Source organism: Chanodichthys erythropterus, chromosome 3 (genome assembly GCF_024489055.1).
Source record: "Chanodichthys erythropterus isolate Z2021 chromosome 3, ASM2448905v1, whole genome shotgun sequence".
NCBI lineage: Eukaryota > Metazoa > Chordata > Actinopteri > Cypriniformes > Xenocyprididae > Chanodichthys > Chanodichthys erythropterus.
The window spans coordinates 40,642,003-40,660,035 of record NC_090223.1 but is presented as its reverse complement, the minus strand read 5'-3'; the positions used below and the strand labels follow the sequence as shown (position 1 = coordinate 40,660,035).

Below are 18,033 nucleotides of genomic sequence, written 5' to 3'. Positions count from 1 at the left end.
ACACTAAACATAATGGTATTAGTCCAACGAAGCAAACGTTTGATATTTAAATCTTAGTGATAGGCTACATCAAAAACCATTGCTGCAAACGTGGGAATTGCGATGTCCCGTGCATATTACACTATTGACGTCACTGCTTCTAAAGAAACGAGGCGGACGGCGCATGCAGCCAATAAGAGAGCGCGATCTCACTGCTGGAATCAACTCCAGTATGTGATGGGAGTGTTGAGATGAACTTCACAGACCTCGTACACTGCCAAAACGAAAGCAAACTCATGCGCCTCGCGTTTTCACGGACATGTATCTCTCTAATGGACCTCTTTAATGGATGGAAATCACATGACTCTTCTAAATAGATGCTACTTTTATGGTGCACCGGTCTAATGGACATGACTCTAAAAAAATGACTATGACTTCACTGTCTGAAAGTTTGGTGGCTTCAGACCCTTCAAAATCGGCATTTCTGGAGTTCAGTCACGGTTACCAGTCTCACCAGCAGCATTCACCCGGCGTGTCTCACGCGCACTACCCGGTGCACGGTTTGCATCAAGGCGCACATTCGCAGTACGATGCGGCCTTCTCTTCTGGCGCTGCTTCGTACGGCCGTCCGCTCACTTACCACTATCCCAGCGCCCATCACCACCCCGGAGCTTACCTACCCTATCAACACAACAGCGCAGTCGGCCATTCAAGAGTAGAGGATGCAGGTAAGGTGTGCTTTCCTTCAACCACAGATTTAAATAAATAAATAAATAAATCCCGTGCTGCTATTGGCTTTGAGAAATGTAGTTATTGCTTAGTAGTACAGCGCAGCATTCCTGAATAACTAAATAATGGATAGCATCGCACAATGTATGGTTATTGCACTTTAAATTTGTGTTTAATTTAATTCCCTATAACCCTAATGCAGTTCTAAATAACGTGTTAAAAGGTTAATTTAAATGCCCATTGTGAAACAATCAATTTGCAACAATGCATTGCATTAAACGATCCTGTAGAATATAGAAGTGCTTATTTAAAGCTCAGTAAAGACAGAAGAGAGAAAATACACCTTAAATCGTTAAATCATACTGTCGAAACTAATTTGATATATGAACGATTGTTTTATGAGTGAGCAATGAGCATATTTGCTTTTGTTTTACCCAACATTTACATTCGTGTAATTTGTACAAAGCTATAAACCGCTATATACGCAATATGGATGCAATGACCTCGATTAACAAATGAAGTAATTGTCGGACCCTACACACACACACACACACACACACACACACAAACACACACACACACAAATCTGCATTTAGATTGCAAAATAAAAAAGTAATAAGATTAAAATGCTTCTTTCATATGACAAACCTAAACATAATTTTTTAAAAGCTTTTTCATTAAAGTGAAATTTGACTATAGAGTTACAAATTATTCATAACACGCAAGAATTTTCACTGTCATTTCAGAACTAGATTCCAGCTAGAGAAAAATTACAATTTAACGCTAATGAAATTGTCTTGTGTACCTTTTTTTTTTTTTTTTTTTTTCTTTTGACAGAATAGCCTACACTTACTTTATTTTTTTACTTTTTACTTTTAAATGTACTTTTATTTATTTATTTATTATCATTTTTTACAGTTAGGCCTAGTTCTATTTCTGATATTATTATTATTATTATTATTATTATTATTATTATTATTATTATATAGTGTCATATTTAATTTTTTTCACTCAAGATTCCGAGAAGCAGAGTTCCATTGAGAGTGGGGAAATACGCCTGAACGGGAAGGGGAAAAAGATTCGCAAACCCCGCACAATCTACTCGAGCTTACAGCTTCAGGCGCTCAACCAGCGCTTCCAACAGACTCAGTACCTCGCGCTGCCTGAACGCGCTGATCTGGCCGCCAAACTGGGTCTGACACAAACACAGGTATGTAGGCCTATTAACACTGGGAATATACTCATGCTGTGTATATGTGGCTGCATGTTTTTGGCGACCGTCCTCAAAAGACAATTGCTTTGTATTAAGAATAAAAGGTCTTTATTTTATTTATTTTTTTTTTTCTATAAAAAACAGAAAGTTGAATAATACAAATAATGTGGAATTTTCAACCACGTTGGAGCGTAAAGTGCATTTAATCTTTGCGCCACGTTTCCAATACATCGTTATCCAAGTAGCTATTTGGCCTTCGTAAAACGATGGTAAATTATCTAGAGCATCGATTCACTTATATCAGAGACAAAGGAACGAAGAAAAAAAAAAAAAAAAACGATATTAATTGTAGGCCTCTCATCCATTATTATTGAAACGCTACAGTCTACCATAAAAAAATAAATAAATAAATAAAAATAAAACGATAATCTGCGAGCTGTGTGGTTTGTATATTTATAAATGATAGACAAGTTAAAACTTTCCATACACTGCAATGGGAGCTTACAGTAAACACTGAACCAGATGTTGAGTAAGCAAGCTCATTGGCTACAGAATGAGCCTTTGCTGTGTTATAAAAGGTGTGATTGCAGATTGCATGTAAAGGACCTATCAGCCCCTGCTATCTAGAGTTTCATGACTGAAGGATATATATATTTTATCTTTTGTATTTATATATATTTTTTAAATACTAGACTCATGTTTTAGTTTTTTAGTTTTCAAATTATCACTCTTAATTTCATAATTAAACAAGAGAAAAAGTGAGGAAGAGTCCCTTCCTCCTTCAAAGACAGGTTCTAATCTGCTCCAATAGTCACAAACATGGCAGCCACATCTGTTGCATAATATCAGACAGAAGTAGTTATTATAAATGATAATCTATGGATCCAGATAGCTAGTAGTTCACTGCAGTGCAGATATGAGCAGGGCTGTTATAATCCTGTTCTGTGTCTGTTCGTTTTCTAACCTGAGGGCTCAGTGTTAACTGCAGTGTTCAATAATTCTTCACGTGAAGTTGTCTTTTTATATTAAAAGGGAGTTTGCATGAATGTCTTTATGTTTGTATTGTTTTTTGTTTTTGTTTTTGTTTTTTTGTCCAGATTTATATTAAGTAAGAAATAGATATCCAGATCTCATTTAGTTGATGATTTCACCCAAAGTGATTTATAGTAGGCCTATACTTATTACAGTGACAGTTACTTTGCAACAACCCGAGGTTAGGTACACACATTGACAGTAGTTTCATAAATAAGATCTATTTTTTTCCCATGTGTGCATTTTAGGGTTGAACACCATTATTTCTGAAACCCTCTCTTACTAAAGTTGTAATTATTTCTTGTATAATATTCAGCAACGTTTAAGAACTTTCAGTTCCTGGTTGAAAGTATGCAACAGATCTTACTTAAATATTCTAAAACTCATTCATAATTTTTACTGAGTGAACCTGCTTGGAAACGGATTTATTTAAGGGAACCATCAAAACATCTGAGATTGAGTTAAAAAGGGCAGCAACATATTATAAATTACAAAATATTTATTTTGCAAAAATCTATATGAAATGTTTAACATTTAGATGTCTCTTACAAATATATCTTATTGAAAAGTCAAGCAAACAGCATGTCAAGACACTAATCTTTTCCACTCACTCAATTCCTCTCTATTCTAACCGTATGTGACCCATTTTACTCGGTGGACCAAACTTCACCTGACTTCACCCTACATTTAATGAAAGGACACACTGAAGCTTAGAAAAATTACAAACCATCCACCCACACACACATGAAGCCTAACTTTGAACTCACAAAATACAAAGCCCTTTTTAGTGAAAAACTGATGTCAGATGTTCTTTTTGTAATATAAATGTCCCATTAAAACCCTTTTTTAATCATGCCTCCAATTATTTAGCTGCTTTTCAAATTTGATGTAATTAAAGACTGAAAGTCTGAATTTGGAAATACTGAAAATATTTTATGTAATAATTCATAATACAATTATGAATAGTTACATTTTTAATACTATGATCATGTGAAAACAAAAACTAATATTTTTAACTTTATTTACGCTCTGAAAATAATTGATACATTTTAAAAACACATTTTAGCATAATTTTCCCCACAAGCAACAATTTTGTCTCAAATACATATTTATCAAATTAAAACAGCAAGGATATAAGCATGTCAGTGAAGGCATGCTTGATATTAAATAAAGGTAAATAGTTTTATTGTGCATCATTTCCAATCAAGCTTTTGTTTTGTTAAATTATATTTAAAATGTCACTTCCTATTAAAACGCAATATATGATTTGCAATGTAAGGAAACATATGGATTCATATTGGACCACAAAACCAGACATAAGGGTCAATTTATACAAAAATTTATAGCTGAAATCTGAATAACCATTAATGTATAGTTTGTTAGGACAGGACAATATTTGGCTGAGATACAACTATTTAAACATCTGGAAAATTACCTTTAAAGTTCTGCAAATTAAGTCCTTAGCACTCACAAAAATACATTTTTGATATATATATTTATGGTAGGAAATTTACAAAATATCTTCATGGAACCATTTTTGGCATAAAAGAAAAATAGATCATTTTGACCCATACAATGAATTGTTGACTATTGCTACAAATATACCCGTGTCACTTATTACTGGTTTTGTGCTCCAGGGTCTCATATATGTTCAATATTGTTAGTAGACAAATTAAATAAACTAGTTTATGTAGTGGGTTCATTTTCTAATGGCCAAAATTGCCAAATTAAATCCAATTAAATTATCTGCTTTTCTGTCTGAATAATTTGAACACACTATTGATTAATTACAGCTGCAACTTAATCTTGAACATAACCAGTATACATGATATTTTGTGATTCAATTAAGCTTTCATGAACAGAGCTCACTGTAAAAAATGATATATGATCAGTAAGTCATGGCAAGCAACTAATGTTTTCACATTACATTAACTTTCAACTTAAATTTCAACTTTTTTTTAAATAAGTTATACGTGATTCAACTCGATTTTTTAAGTCGGTTTAAGTTCAAATGACTTGTATAACCAAGCTGATTTAATTTAAGACAGTAACTGTTCTCAAATGATCTTAATCATTTGTGCTGGTTAAATGCATTTGAACTTCCTGTAATATATAATTGCTTTTGTGTATAGCACATACAATTACATTATAAATACTCTTTGATGAATCACATATATTTAATTGATTAGTTATCGTTTTCTCCTGAGGACAGTTACAGCTGATTATCTGTTCAGCAGAACAGACACACATATCAAAACTTGAAGATGTGTGGCCAGTTTGCAATGCCAGACTCTGTCATCGCTTCAGTCAAAGGGTGTTGAATGTTGCCTCTGGCACTTGTTCCTGCCTTTCAGTTCAGGCGGCTCATTTTATCTATATTTCTGATGATGATGATAATAATACATGCAGATTTAATTTTTGTGATAAAAATAAAGGCATCATACACCACATGACAGAGATGTTCAAACTGCGGCAAGGGGAACATCTCATAAAAACTGATTGTGAAAGCCTAAATTAAAATAATTATTTTGGGTGTCAATGTGCAGAGAAAATGTTAAAAGGGTAATTGAACTTTCATCCAGCTTAAAAGTCTCTTGGAAAACATCATTTTAATTATGTTTCATTATAGAAGATTTTAGAGCTCTGTGGGTGTCACTATTTTTTTTTTTTAGAATTCATTGTAAATTCACAATTAGCATGAATTTTCCACATTGGTTACATAATTAAGAAAGTAAAAACACCCTGAGTATAATATGAATGGCTTGTTAATATCATATATTCCTGAAAAGGCATGCACAAGTTTGTGCTACAGGGAGAGTCCTGGGTAAAACCTTGGATTGATCACAAATAACAGCAAGCTGCAGGCAGGCTGTGTTCGCAGAAGCCCTGATGTGTACCACAAAAATTCACATTTTAAGAGTGTTTCTGAAAATCAGTGTCTGTAGTAGAACTCAGTATAAATTTGAAGCGCTACCACCCTGTGGTTGATATTGTTAAAAGTTAATCAAGAACAACTGAAAAAGCTAGTAATTTTAGCCGAAAACATTACAAAAATTGGTTTATTTGGTTAATTTACCTTAACCCTTTGATGCATAACATGGGTCAAAAATGACCCGGCTGAGTTTTTATTTTCTATATCTTTGCAAGAAATTAATTTCTTCATTCAGTATTCCAGGTATTCCTCAATTAACTTGTTTTTGATCATCACAAATCCTCATTTTAATTTTTTCTTTCTTACTTTTTTAATAAAAATCATTTTTGTATCACTACCCTTCTAATGCATAACATGGGTCAAAAATGTGTAATTTCAATCATGGTTGAGTGTTTCTTTGCTGAATCTTTAAAAGAAAAGTATTTTATCATTCATTTATTCCAGGTATTCCTTAAACATCTTGTTTTTGATTTTCAAAAATCATTATGTTCATTTTTTCTTTCTTACTTTATAAACAAACACAGTTTTTGTTTTTTCTACATCAATTTTACACACATGGGTCAAAAATGACCCGTGTTCATTTCCTATGTTATTTCAATCATGACTGAGTGTTTCTTCGCTGAATCTTTGAAAGAAATGTATTTTGTCATTTATTTATTCCAGGTATTCCTTAAATATCTTGTTTTTGATTTTCTACAAATAATTATGTTTATTTTTCTTTCTTACTTTATAAACAAACACAGTTTCTACATCAACTTTACACACATGGGTCAAAAATGACCCATATAGAAATCTTTAAATATTTACAAATTTTTGCAATTAGGAACATATTTACTGCAGACAACTGTTCATCTGCCACACATTTCACATCTTAACAAGGCTACTCTTGTATATTTGATGGATGTAAGTCTTATTATATTTAATATATTAGGCTATATATTTCATAATTTTTATTTTTTTGTCATAAATCAATGCAATTGGTCACCCTTTAAGTCTGTCAGTGTTCCTGAAAAGTAACAGTTTTGGACATATACAACATGGGTCTAAAGTGACCTGAATGAGTTATTACTTTCTATATCGCATATATTACAATAAATTAATTTTATCATTCATTATTCCATCAATTACTCAATAAACAAATCCTTATTTTAATTTTTCCTTTCTTTTTGAATTAAATGTTTTTGTGTGTCATTACCATTCTAAAGGCCAAAGTATACTTCACTTTTGTATGAGTATGTGAGGATCAGCATACAGATTTTTGTAACTTTTTATAATTTCCGCTGGATTTCTGTAACTGTGTATGTGCAACCTGCACATTTAAATTGCGTTTGTGCGCAAAGTAAACTTTCAGCTTTTTTTACAGTGATGTCATCGTCCACCTCAGTTCTGTTGAGGACCAGCCGCTAACACTCTAGATAAAGAAAATCAAAATCACTGTTGATCGATACACTTATTATATATTTTCACTGTTGGACAGAAACCTTGTTCAAAACTGTTACTTTTCAGGAACACTTATAGATGTAAAAAGTGACCAGTAGCATTGGTTTATGAAAAAAAATACAAATTATGAAGTATAATATATAGCCTATTATATGAAATATAATATGACTTTCATCCATCAAATATACAAAAGCAGCCATGTTGAGACATGAAATGTGTGGCGGATAAACAGTTGTCTGCAGTAAATATGTTCCTACTTGTGAAAATTTGCAAAGGTTTCTATATGGGTCATTTTTGACCCATGTGTGTAAAATTGATGTAGAAATACAAAAGATGTGTTTGTTTATAAAAAAAAAAGAAAAAAGAAAAACAATGATTTGTTAAAATCAAAAACAAGATATTTAAGTAATACCTGGAATAAACAAATGACAAAATACATTTCTTTCAAAGATTCAGCAAATAAACACTCAGTCTTGACTGAAATAACATAGGAAATGAATACGGGTCATTTTTGACCCATGTGTGTAAAATTGATGTAGACAAACAAAAACTGTGTTTGTTTATAAAGTAAGAAAGAAAAAATGAACATAATGATTTTTGTCAATCAAAAACAAGATGTTTAAGGAATACCTGGAATAAATGAATGATAAAATACATTTCTTTTAAAGATTCAGCAAAGAAACACTCAACCGTTATTGAAATTACATAGGAAATGAATACGGGTCATTTTTGACCCATGTTATGCATTAGAAGAGTTTTCATAGCTTATGCATCAAAGGGTTAAATATAAAACATTCGTTTACATTTAACAGGACAATACATGTCCCGGTTAATAAAATATAGCCTACTGTTATGAACTATACACTCTAAAAAATGCTGGGTTAAAAACAACCCAAGTTGGGTTGAAAATGGACAAACCCAGCAATTGGGTTGTTTTAACCCAGCGGTAGGGTTAAATGTTTGCAAAACCTGCTGGGTAGTTTTATTTAACTCAATTATTGTTTAAAAATTACTGTATTGCTTAATTAAAATTAACCCAAAGTATGTTGGAAATGAACATTTATTAATGTTCAATGAGTAATTATTAAACAATAAACATTTATTAAATTGCTTATTAATAAATTTATATTAACAAAATATTAAAGCTTATTAATAAACATTCACCTTTTGTCTATTATTGTTGTCTCTAATTGCATCTGGTTTTTAATTTCCCAACTATTTTGGGTTCATTTTAAGCTACTGTAGCCATATAGCAATTTTTAAATAATAGTTGGTTTAAATAAAACTACCCAGCAGGTTGGGCAAACATTTAACCCAATCGCTGGGTTTGTCCATTTTCAGCCCAACTTGGGTTGTTTTTAACCCAGCATTTTTTTAGAGCGTACAATGTGATAATGGCTGAACCTTCACCATACACATATCCTACCTGAGAAGTATTTCTTTATCTGCACTTGTTTTGATGATCCCTTCCAATCCTGCTTGATTTATGTGTTATGATGAATAATAATTAAAAAAAAGAGTTTTACACTAAGCATTTAAACAGATGAGAGCACAAATTCTAATCCAAATGCAAATGTTGCAGGTAAAGATATGGTTCCAGAACAAGCGTTCCAAGTACAAAAAGATAATGAAGCACGGCTCAAGCGGACCGGAAGGAGAACACCTTCAAGCCGCCTCTGCGTCTGGACCACCATGTTCACCAGGAATGCCGCCCCTGTGGGATGTTTCCATGTCAACCAAAGGTGCCCCCATCCACTCTGGAGGATATATGAACTCTTTTGGACACTGGTACCCTGGTCATCATCATCATCAAGACCCAATGGCCAGAACTCAGATGATGTGATGGCGGTTTAGGACAGTCTACAGAGTATCCAGATCCCCTCTACTGATTCACACCAGCACTCTTTAGCACTGTTTACTCACAGCCAAGCTTTCTTCAAGTTCCTCCCCAGTATTTTCATCATGGAGATTTACATTGCTGACCTTTTTTTTTTTCTTTGCTTGCAGGTTTTTGTGGTGGATTTTTAAAAGACTGAATAAGCAACATTTTGTAAACTCTTGTAAATTTGAATAAAATGCCATTGTCTAATTGCCTTGAATGTCTATCCTATATTTCAAAGCTTTTTCAGTCTATTTATCAGTCTACTGCATATTATTTGCTCTTTAAAATCTTGCTTTGGTTTCCAAACTTTGCAGTTTTTACCCTTTCAATAATACTTGAAACTTGAAAGTGCTGAATATCTCATTGTCAAGAACCTCAGATTTAATTTTAGGAACTATATTTGACAAATGAATACAATAAAAAAAAAATAAAAAAAAAAATAAAAGAGAATAAAAAGATGCAAGCATAATTAATTACAAAATAATTAACAAAATTCTGCTTAAAAAATTAGATGTCATGCCACAGGATAAATGGATCTCAAAAGTCCCCCCAAAATGTAATTTTATAGGTTATATTCCATCATATTAATGATCTGTTCAAAACACTTCAAAAGACTGTCTGATGCCATCTAGTGGTTTGAAAACACACAACGAGTGGGAATTCTCTCTCTAGGCCTAACAAACAAAAACAGCTAACAGATTAATGTGAACAGCTTTAGTATTATGTTGAGCTGGATACTGACCTCTGGACTGAAAACATTAGACCATTATTTAATACCCTCGAAGATGAAACAATGAAGATGGAACTGGATTACAGAAAATCACCTCAGCATTAAAGCCGGAGGAACAACAGCTTCTGCTTGAAAGGCAGTTTATCTTCAGCTAGACATGACAGACTATGAAGTGTCTGTTCAACAGCTCAATGATCTGTTGACAGATGAAAACGGAGACTTCTGTATGCCCTCCAAACATTTTAATGAAGTCTACCCCGGGATACTCCTAGGAAATGAGTAAGTCCTCACATAGCCTACAGATATGTAGTGGGTGGATTATGTTCTTACCATATAGCAACACTGCTGAACAAACATTTACATTTTGTTGTTATGTGTTTAGACTTTCCTATCTGATAAGCTAAGATTCAAAACATGATCATGTATCCTGTTGCAAATTCCCAAGGGCAAGGCTTTAAATAAACATGGCCTGTTTTGCATGTGTGAAGGGCACCCTCTAACGCTTGACACTCTCACTGAGAGATCGAAAAAGATCAGTTAAATGAGGTGGTTGCTATATTACACCTGTATCTCAACAGGTCTGTAGCCACAAATGTAACACGTTTGCTTCAGCTGGGAGTGACGCACATCCTCAACGCTGCAGAAGGCCAATCGGACATGCATGTAAACACGGATGCGGAGTTCTACGTAGACGCTGGGATCGTCTATCATGGGATACCAGCCTTTGACACTGACCATTTTGACCTCAGCGTATATTTTGAAGAGGCTTCTAATTTTATTGAAAGAGCTCTGGCAATGAAAGGTGGGAGAGGTCTTAGTAAAAAAGAAATAGCTACTTTTAAATGCCATTTGTTTCTCAACAACCCTCATTTAATGGGGTTGGTTCTGCATTTGGTTCTTCAAAGCTTCATAGATACTCATTAATAATGTATGATCTGTTAATATCCTCCTCAGTCGTCTTATTTCAATGAACCACTAATAATAAACTGCTTGCTTGCTCCCACAGCTAATTTGTGGTTTATCGACATCAATTTTAAAGGCACAGTTCAGCCAAAAATGAAAATTCAGTCATCATTTACTCACCTTCAAGTTGTTCCAAACCTGTATGAATTTCTTTCTTCTGCTGAACACAAATGATATTTTGAAGTCAAGGTGGGGTCCGTCAACTATTTTTCAAACTAGAGGGTGAGTAAATGATGACAGAACTTTCATTTTTGGGTGAACTAACCCTTTTAAAATGATTTCTTGCCGTTTCCTTTTCTCAACTATACAGTAACATGTTTTACCTGAACAATATAGCCTAATATGCTAACAATAAATAAGCTATATCACAATAATTAAGCCACACACAGTAAACGTGTTTACTCCCGGAATGAATCAGTGTTTTTGAACGTATCTTTTGAATTAATTATTTAATAACTCATTCAGAAAGGCTTGTTTAGTGCCTGAATGAATCAGTGTTCTTGAGCGAATGCCACTCCCTTAAAAATGAGTCACATGTCGCCACCTACTGGCGTGATTATGTAACTTGCAGAAACGCGAGGATAAGCGGAGTGATGCAAACATTGAAAAGTCCCAGTGCTGTTGGACTGTTACGTCAGCATTCTTGAAGCCCGCTCGATCAAATTCAAGGACCAGTACCAACTGTTTAGGCTAGTTTTTAGAATACAAATTGAATACAATATGCTTCATTGTTAGACTTCCCTTTCAGTTTTTCCAACACTCTCTAATAGCAATTTGTAGCTATTTTACGTTTTGGCCACTTTGATCTCATTAGTAGCCTATGTTTCGTAGGATCTGCTTAATGGGTTAGTTCACCCAAAAATGAAAATTCTGTCATTAATTACTCACCCTCATGTCGTTCTAAACCCGTAAGACCTTCATTCATCTTCAGAACACAAATTAAGATATTTTTGATAAAATCCAATGGCTCAGTGAGTCCTGCATTGACAGCAAGTTAATTGCTCAGAAAGCTACTAAAGACATATTTAAAACAGTTCATGTGACTGCAGTGGTTCAACCTTTATGTTATGAAGACAAGAATACTTTTTGTGTGCCAAAAAAACCCCAAAATAACAACTTTATTCAACAATATGAGGGGCGATTTTACGAAGCCTCGTTTACTGAAATCACGTGACTTTGGCAGTTTGATACATGCTCTGAACCACTGATTCGAAACAAAAGAAGCTTCATGAAGCAGTGTCTTTAGTTGCTTTCTGGGCATCTGAAAGTGTTAATTATCTTGCTGTCAATACAGGCAGATGGAAGGTACAGGAATACAGGAAGATTAATGAAGGTCTTACGGGTGTGAAACGACATGAGGGTGAGTAATTAATGACCGAATTTTCATTTTTGGGTGAACCAACCCTTTAAGCCCTTCTAAAAATCTTACCTTTTCCTACACATTAATATTTGTTATTTTATAGGCTACATTAATACCCATACGAAATTGCCAACTTGTAAAATACTTAATTGCGTCTTGCCACTGTTAAATGTGTCTTGACCTTGAAAGTTGCTTTGAGAATTGAATATGCTGCACTCATAAAGTCTCTAATTTTCCTGTAGGTAAAGTGTACGTACACTGTCAGAAAGGCTACAGTCGATCGGCTGCACTAGTCATCGCACACCTGATGCTGCAGCACAGGATGGATGTACGAACAGCTGTGGCCACAGTAAGAGAGAAAAGGGAGATCGGACCCAATGATGGATTCCTGCGCCAGCTCTGCCAGCTAAACTATTGGCTGGAAGGTGAAGGAAGGCTGGGTGATTAATGCCTAAATAAATTGGTGTTTTTATCAGCTAAATGTTAGTAGTGCAAAACAATTTTGGTAAGTATTTAGTTTGCCATTTGGAATGATTGTTTTCTTCATCTCTGAAGTGGCTCCTGCCCTCTAGTGGTACTGGAAATCAGAGAAGTTTAGGACAGAAATTACAGACTGAATTTTTACTTTAAAAAGTTCACACACACACACACACACACACACACACACACACACACACACACACACACACACACACACACACACACACACACACACACACACACACACACACACACACACACACACACACACACACACACACACACACACACACTTTTAGTAGCTCATGATAATAATTACAGTTTTGTCCCAAATAACTACATAATCATACACAAGAGGTCTTCGCAACAGACAACAGTCATTTATTAAACATTTTAAAGTGAAAGTAGCACACATACCTGAGTTACTCTGAAACCCCTCCCACATTTTCTGCTTTCCACTGATTGGTATTGAACATATTACTATATTGTGATTGTATAGCTGCAAGTAGGACATTTTTTTATTTATTTTACTTGGTTCCTGCATGTGAAAATATTATCTTAACTGTAAAATGATTTACAATGCAAATATAACAGCTGAAAGCAAATATTTAAAAAACAAAAATGCAATTTTTTATATATATATATATATATATATAATCAAACTGCTGACCATTATTGGACTGTAGCTTGGAAAAAAAAAAAAAAAAATAAATAAATAAATAAATAAAATATATATATATATATATATATATATATATATATATATATAAAAATCTTTTTTTTTTTTTTTGACCAAGCTACAGTCCAATAATGGTCAGCAGTTTGAGAATCTATTTCACCTCTGTCTGAATAAAGTTGAAATATAAAAAAAGGGGGAAAAAATCCACACAGTGCATCCACTAATCCACTGAACAGAGGCATTGGGGGGAACCTCACAGTCCCTTCACATCCATTACAGGTTGGTACTATGACACAATTTAATAGAAGGATAATGTACAATGCTACAAAGGATGATTTAACAGCAGTTCTGCACACTGGACTAGATGGTGTACCACCGACCCATAGAGGAGAGGGCATCTCAACAACTTCCTGTATTAGCATGGTTAGTGTACAGCACATTGATTATGCTCCACAAGCAAGAAATTGTGCAAGCATCATTGTCTTTGTCATTATATAGAGCTTTTGTGGTAGAGAGAATGCAGATAAAAGCATTACTAAAATACAACAATGTACATATATATCACTTATTGAACATAAAAAGGCCTATTTCGCTAAAACAAAGGCCAGTGAGGTGCCTTTGGTGAGGATGAGGATGGTTTTTTACAGTAAATGAGGTCCTGTTGTGTATTAGATCCTGTTGAATATTATAGTTTGAGGTACTGGTGATGGTGGTTTAGCTTTTTTTATCTTCAGAACTGCTGCAGATGTGTCCTTTTTAGCTGGATAAAAATCATAACATACACTAACAACATTCATCTTTCACTCCAGCCTGATCACATCATGGCAGCTGTGTGTTGGTTAAGATACTTGAGAAGTGAGAATTATATTGACACAAATATGACAATGAGTCTACGCTGAACTCACCCTCTTATATTGTTTGCATGTGAGGTATGAAGGTTTGAAATAATGTCATTGTTCTTTATCGAATCACTACAAGAGAATCTTGATATGGGAGACAGCCAGCATGAATACTAATGAAGTGTGTCAAATCAAACGCATGAGAAGCACAATGGCTGTCCACACTGAGCACTTACACACCCACAGTACAGTTCAAATTGAGAGCATCTACAAAAAAAAGCACAGTCTCTAAAATGAAATTTAGTTTTGCTCTGAACAATTGCTCATAATCTATTGACTCCTACTTCCGTAAACAGCCTGTAAATGTGTCACGTCCACTCAGCATAAAATACAGCAAGTATTCTGAGTAAAGAATGAGTGTTTTCTTTTCTTCTCTCATCAGAATATGGAGAGGGTATTCTTTTTTTTTTTTTTTTAAATGGAATGCCAGGTCTTCACACAGAACTCAAACTCATTACTTGCTACATTGCATTCTATGGTCATGTAGATGACAAGGGATTCAATAGAGTGAGTGAATTTTCTGTTTTTGAAATTGACTGTTGAAAGACCCTTTTTAAGATCTATTAAAGGAGTCATAGCATTATTTACATTTTTCCTCTTGAGGTCCACTTATATATTAATTTATGCTCCAACAATAGGCAAAATTGTATTTTTAATGGTTCTTATGCCTTTAAGTCATCTACATAAACTTTTTCAAGTACGAAATAAGAAATTATTTTTTTTCTTGTTCTCATCTGTAAACTGGATTCAATCTTCCCTGGAACCTTCTTAAAAATAAACTTGTTTCCTAAAGTGATAGTTGAACCCAAAAAAAAAAATAAAAAATAAAAAATCACCATCATGTTGTTCCAGACTTCTGTTCATCTTCTGAAGATATTTTTAATATTCTCTCATCTTTTTTGTCCACATAACCAGAATTTGTGTTAGAAGATGAACAGAAGTTTTGTGGGTTCGGAACAACATGAGGAAAATGTTCATTTTTGGGGTTAGTTAGTTCACCCAAAAATGAAATTTCTGTCATTAATTCCTCACCCTCATGTCGTTCCACACCCGTAAGACCTTCATTCATCTTCAGAACACAAATTAAGATGTTTTTGATAAAATCCAATGGCTCAGTGAGTCCTGCATTGACAGCATGATAATTAACACTTTCAGATGCCCAGAAAGCTACTAAAGACATATTTAAAACAGTTCATGTGACTACAGTGGTTCAACCTTAATGTTATGAAGAGACGAGAATACTTTTTGTGCGCCAAAAAAACAAAATAATGACTTTATTCAGCAATATCTAGTGATGGGCAATTTCAAAACACTGCTTTATGAAGCTTCGAAGCTTTACAAATATTTTGTTTCAAATCAGTGGTTCTGAGCGTGCATCAAACTGCTAAAGTCACATGATTTCAGTAAACGAGGCTTCGTTACATCATAAGTGTTTCGAAATTTCAGTGGTTCACCACTGGAGGGTGTGACATTGGCAGTTTGATACACACTCCGAATCTTTTGTTTCGAATCAGTGGTTCGAAGATGTTCTGAAGATGAAGGTCTTATGGGTTTGGAACAACAAGAGGGTGAGTAATTAATGACACAATTTTCATTTTTGTGCGAACTAACCCTTTAACACTGGGACCCTACAAAAGGATCTGCAGAGTTGTAGGTGTTACACACAGCCAGGAACAGCACAAAGTTTGGCAACATTTCCAACATTTTACTCTAAAAGTTAGTCTTTCTGGGGTTTAAGAATAATAGTATCTATCCTACTTTGTCATTACTGTGAGTGGACACCAAATAAGAATTGCCAATATCTCAATGTGGATCATCATATGTTAAAGGCTATTTTTTTGCAGCATAGTTTCAGTAAATGCCATTTAAATTCAAATGAGGGAAGATGTTCTGAAAATTACAGTATGGTTTCACACCACAATAAACTTTTATTTCAAAATATCATGATATGACCCCTTTAAGAGTCAAAGTCTCAATCAACATATTCACAATCTGGCTAGGTGTAAAGGACTGAATTCTATTCTAATAAAAGTGTTGTAAACCAGGTTTGTACATCCAGCAAACAAAAAAATGGCTTCCTGATTCCCCGTTATCAAAAGCAGGGTCTGTGGGCAGGGCTCAGCTGAGCTGACCCTTGCTGGTGCAGTAGGTTGAGACTGTGGGCAGTGCATGTCTGCAGTGCTGGTGGGTAGGATTGAGCCTGAGTCAGGTGCATGGCCTGGGGCCTCATGGGAGCTCTGTGCCTGAGTTTAGCTAGTCACAGTGAGGTTGTCCTTTCTGCCCTTTTGTTCCTCTGTGTCACGTTTAACGGAGGCCATGCCTCACTTCCTGGAGCCATACTGACACAGTCAAAAAGGACCCTGCTATGCATTTGAACCAGAAAAAAAAATAAACTGGTTAAACCATTTGAAGTGATGCTTTGGGGGTCTGGCTGTGTCCTTTGCTGGGCAAGAGTTTATGTAAAGTTCTTGCGTGAGATGTACGGTTGCACGTGAACGGGTCGGGTTTGGAGGCACGGGGACCGGAATGAGGTTCGCCTTATACAGGAGCCATCTTCCTGTGCTGCCTCTCCAGCGCTTCCTTAAAGCAAAATAATCTGCTGAGTAATCAGTTAGCTCTGTTACAGCACATCGAAATTCATTCAGCCTCGCACATTCTTACTGTCCTCAGAAACAGGGAACAAGACTGACACTTGGTCCCACATCACAAGTGAAAGGGAAAGCAGTTTACACATATGAGCGAGGTTGCTATCACATTTATGTGACTTTTTAGTGTAAATGTGTATGTTTATGTACAGGTTTAAGCAGGAATATGTATGCAGGGATGAGGGGTGAGGTAGAGTCTGTTTGAAGACATGGAGAGGTAAGCGACGCTCATTTCAATTCCTCTTGCAAGGATGTTAGGGAGATTGTAAGTTTCCTACTTTCAAAATCAGTAAAGATGTAGGGTACAATATGGCTAAAAGTCCTTGTTGTTTTTCTTTTTCTTCCCAAAAACAACAACAAACTAAACTACTCCACTTTCCTAATCACCATTTTGTCGCTATGCCCTGCAAAATATTAAACGTTTTTTGAAGTCATTTACGCATTTTTTTTTTTCAAAAAAATTAATAGAACCGATTTTAAATGTTGTAGATGTATGTAACTCATGATAATCCATTATATTATCTAATATACTGTATATTTAGAGACAAAATACTGGTTTTGTTGAAGGTGATTAAGCCAACAGTTTATCAGCAAACTGACAATTAGTGAATTTGTGTTTGCGATTAAAAAGCCTAGTTTTCTCCATAGAGAAAAACATTTTTAAAATCGATTAAACGAAAGTAGCAACAGATATTTTTGTTCCATATTGTAACGCACATTCAAGTGAAATGGTTTATCGGAAAAAAGAAAAAACGCATGCTGGGAACTTTCATTAGTTGTTGACTGGATACAGGCAGATCTGAATATGAGCTTATATTCAATCGGGTGGAGTTTAAGTGGACTTAATGACTGGTGAAGTCGCTGGAAGATTGAATTATGACATTATGATTATACATAAGGAGGTCAAAAAAGAAACATATGTATGGATGAAAGATCAATAACATGCATTTTTTCATTTCATGCCGACAATAATTCAGTTTGAATGTTTCAAGACAAATTTACAATAAACTCTGAGATTATTAATTTATGGCGTTGCAGTTTGAAATGTTGTGATTCATCTTGGAGCTGGT

At 34.6% G+C, this 18,033-nt stretch overlaps 3 protein-coding genes across 9 annotated transcripts in view; 2 read left to right on the top strand and 1 right to left on the bottom strand.

The window, feature by feature from the left end:
- The first annotated feature begins 274 nt into the window (after nucleotides 1–274).
- On the top strand, nucleotides 275–9,326 carry dlx4a (distal-less homeobox 4a). Its single transcript, XM_067375461.1, has 3 exons — nucleotides 275–707; nucleotides 1,725–1,918; nucleotides 8,908–9,326. Exons 1-3 carry the CDS (start codon nucleotides 368–370, stop codon nucleotides 9,166–9,168), a joined length of 795 nt encoding a protein of 264 aa, XP_067231562.1. The 5' UTR covers nucleotides 275–367; the 3' UTR covers nucleotides 9,169–9,326.
- A 768-nt stretch (nucleotides 9,327–10,094) lies between these two features.
- On the top strand, nucleotides 10,095–12,708 carry dusp3b (dual specificity phosphatase 3b). Its single transcript, XM_067365132.1, has 4 exons — nucleotides 10,095–10,216; nucleotides 10,516–10,739; nucleotides 12,195–12,260; nucleotides 12,503–12,708. The coding sequence occupies exons 1-4, from the start codon at nucleotides 10,095–10,097 to the stop codon at nucleotides 12,706–12,708; spliced, it is 618 nt and encodes a 205-aa protein (XP_067221233.1).
- An 837-nt stretch (nucleotides 12,709–13,545) lies between these two features.
- The window catches only part of thraa (thyroid hormone receptor alpha a), a 48,426-nt gene continuing 43,938 nt past the window's right edge, over nucleotides 13,546–18,033 (bottom strand). For all 7 annotated transcript variants that reach the window (XM_067382278.1, XM_067382277.1, XM_067382279.1 and 4 more), the window contains one exon: nucleotides 13,546–16,898. In XM_067382278.1, coding sequence (XP_067238379.1) covers nucleotides 16,857–16,898 — 42 coding nt within the window. In that variant the 3' untranslated portion in view covers nucleotides 13,546–16,856. The remainder of the gene's footprint in view (nucleotides 16,899–18,033) is intronic.

What these genes read in the sequence shown, in the direction of transcription:
- dlx4a (XM_067375461.1), top strand. Translation starts at nt 368, where the DNA reads ATGGTGCACCGGTCTAATGGACATGACTCTAAAAAAATGACTATGACT. An exon ending in TTCAAGAGTAGAGGATGCAG is followed by an intron (nt 708 to 1,724) that starts GTAAGGTGTGCT and finishes TTTTCACTCAAG; the next exon opens with ATTCCGAGAAGCAGAGTTCC. An exon ending in TGGGTCTGACACAAACACAG is followed by an intron (nt 1,919 to 8,907) that starts GTATGTAGGCCT and finishes CAAATGTTGCAG; the next exon opens with GTAAAGATATGGTTCCAGAA.
- dusp3b (XM_067365132.1), top strand. Translation starts at nt 10,095, where the DNA reads ATGACAGACTATGAAGTGTCTGTTCAACAGCTCAATGATCTGTTGACA. An exon ending in GGGATACTCCTAGGAAATGA is followed by an intron (nt 10,217 to 10,515) that starts GTAAGTCCTCAC and finishes GTATCTCAACAG; the next exon opens with GTCTGTAGCCACAAATGTAA. An exon ending in GGGTGTGAAACGACATGAGG is followed by an intron (nt 12,261 to 12,502) that starts GTGAGTAATTAA and finishes ATTTTCCTGTAG; the next exon opens with GTAAAGTGTACGTACACTGT.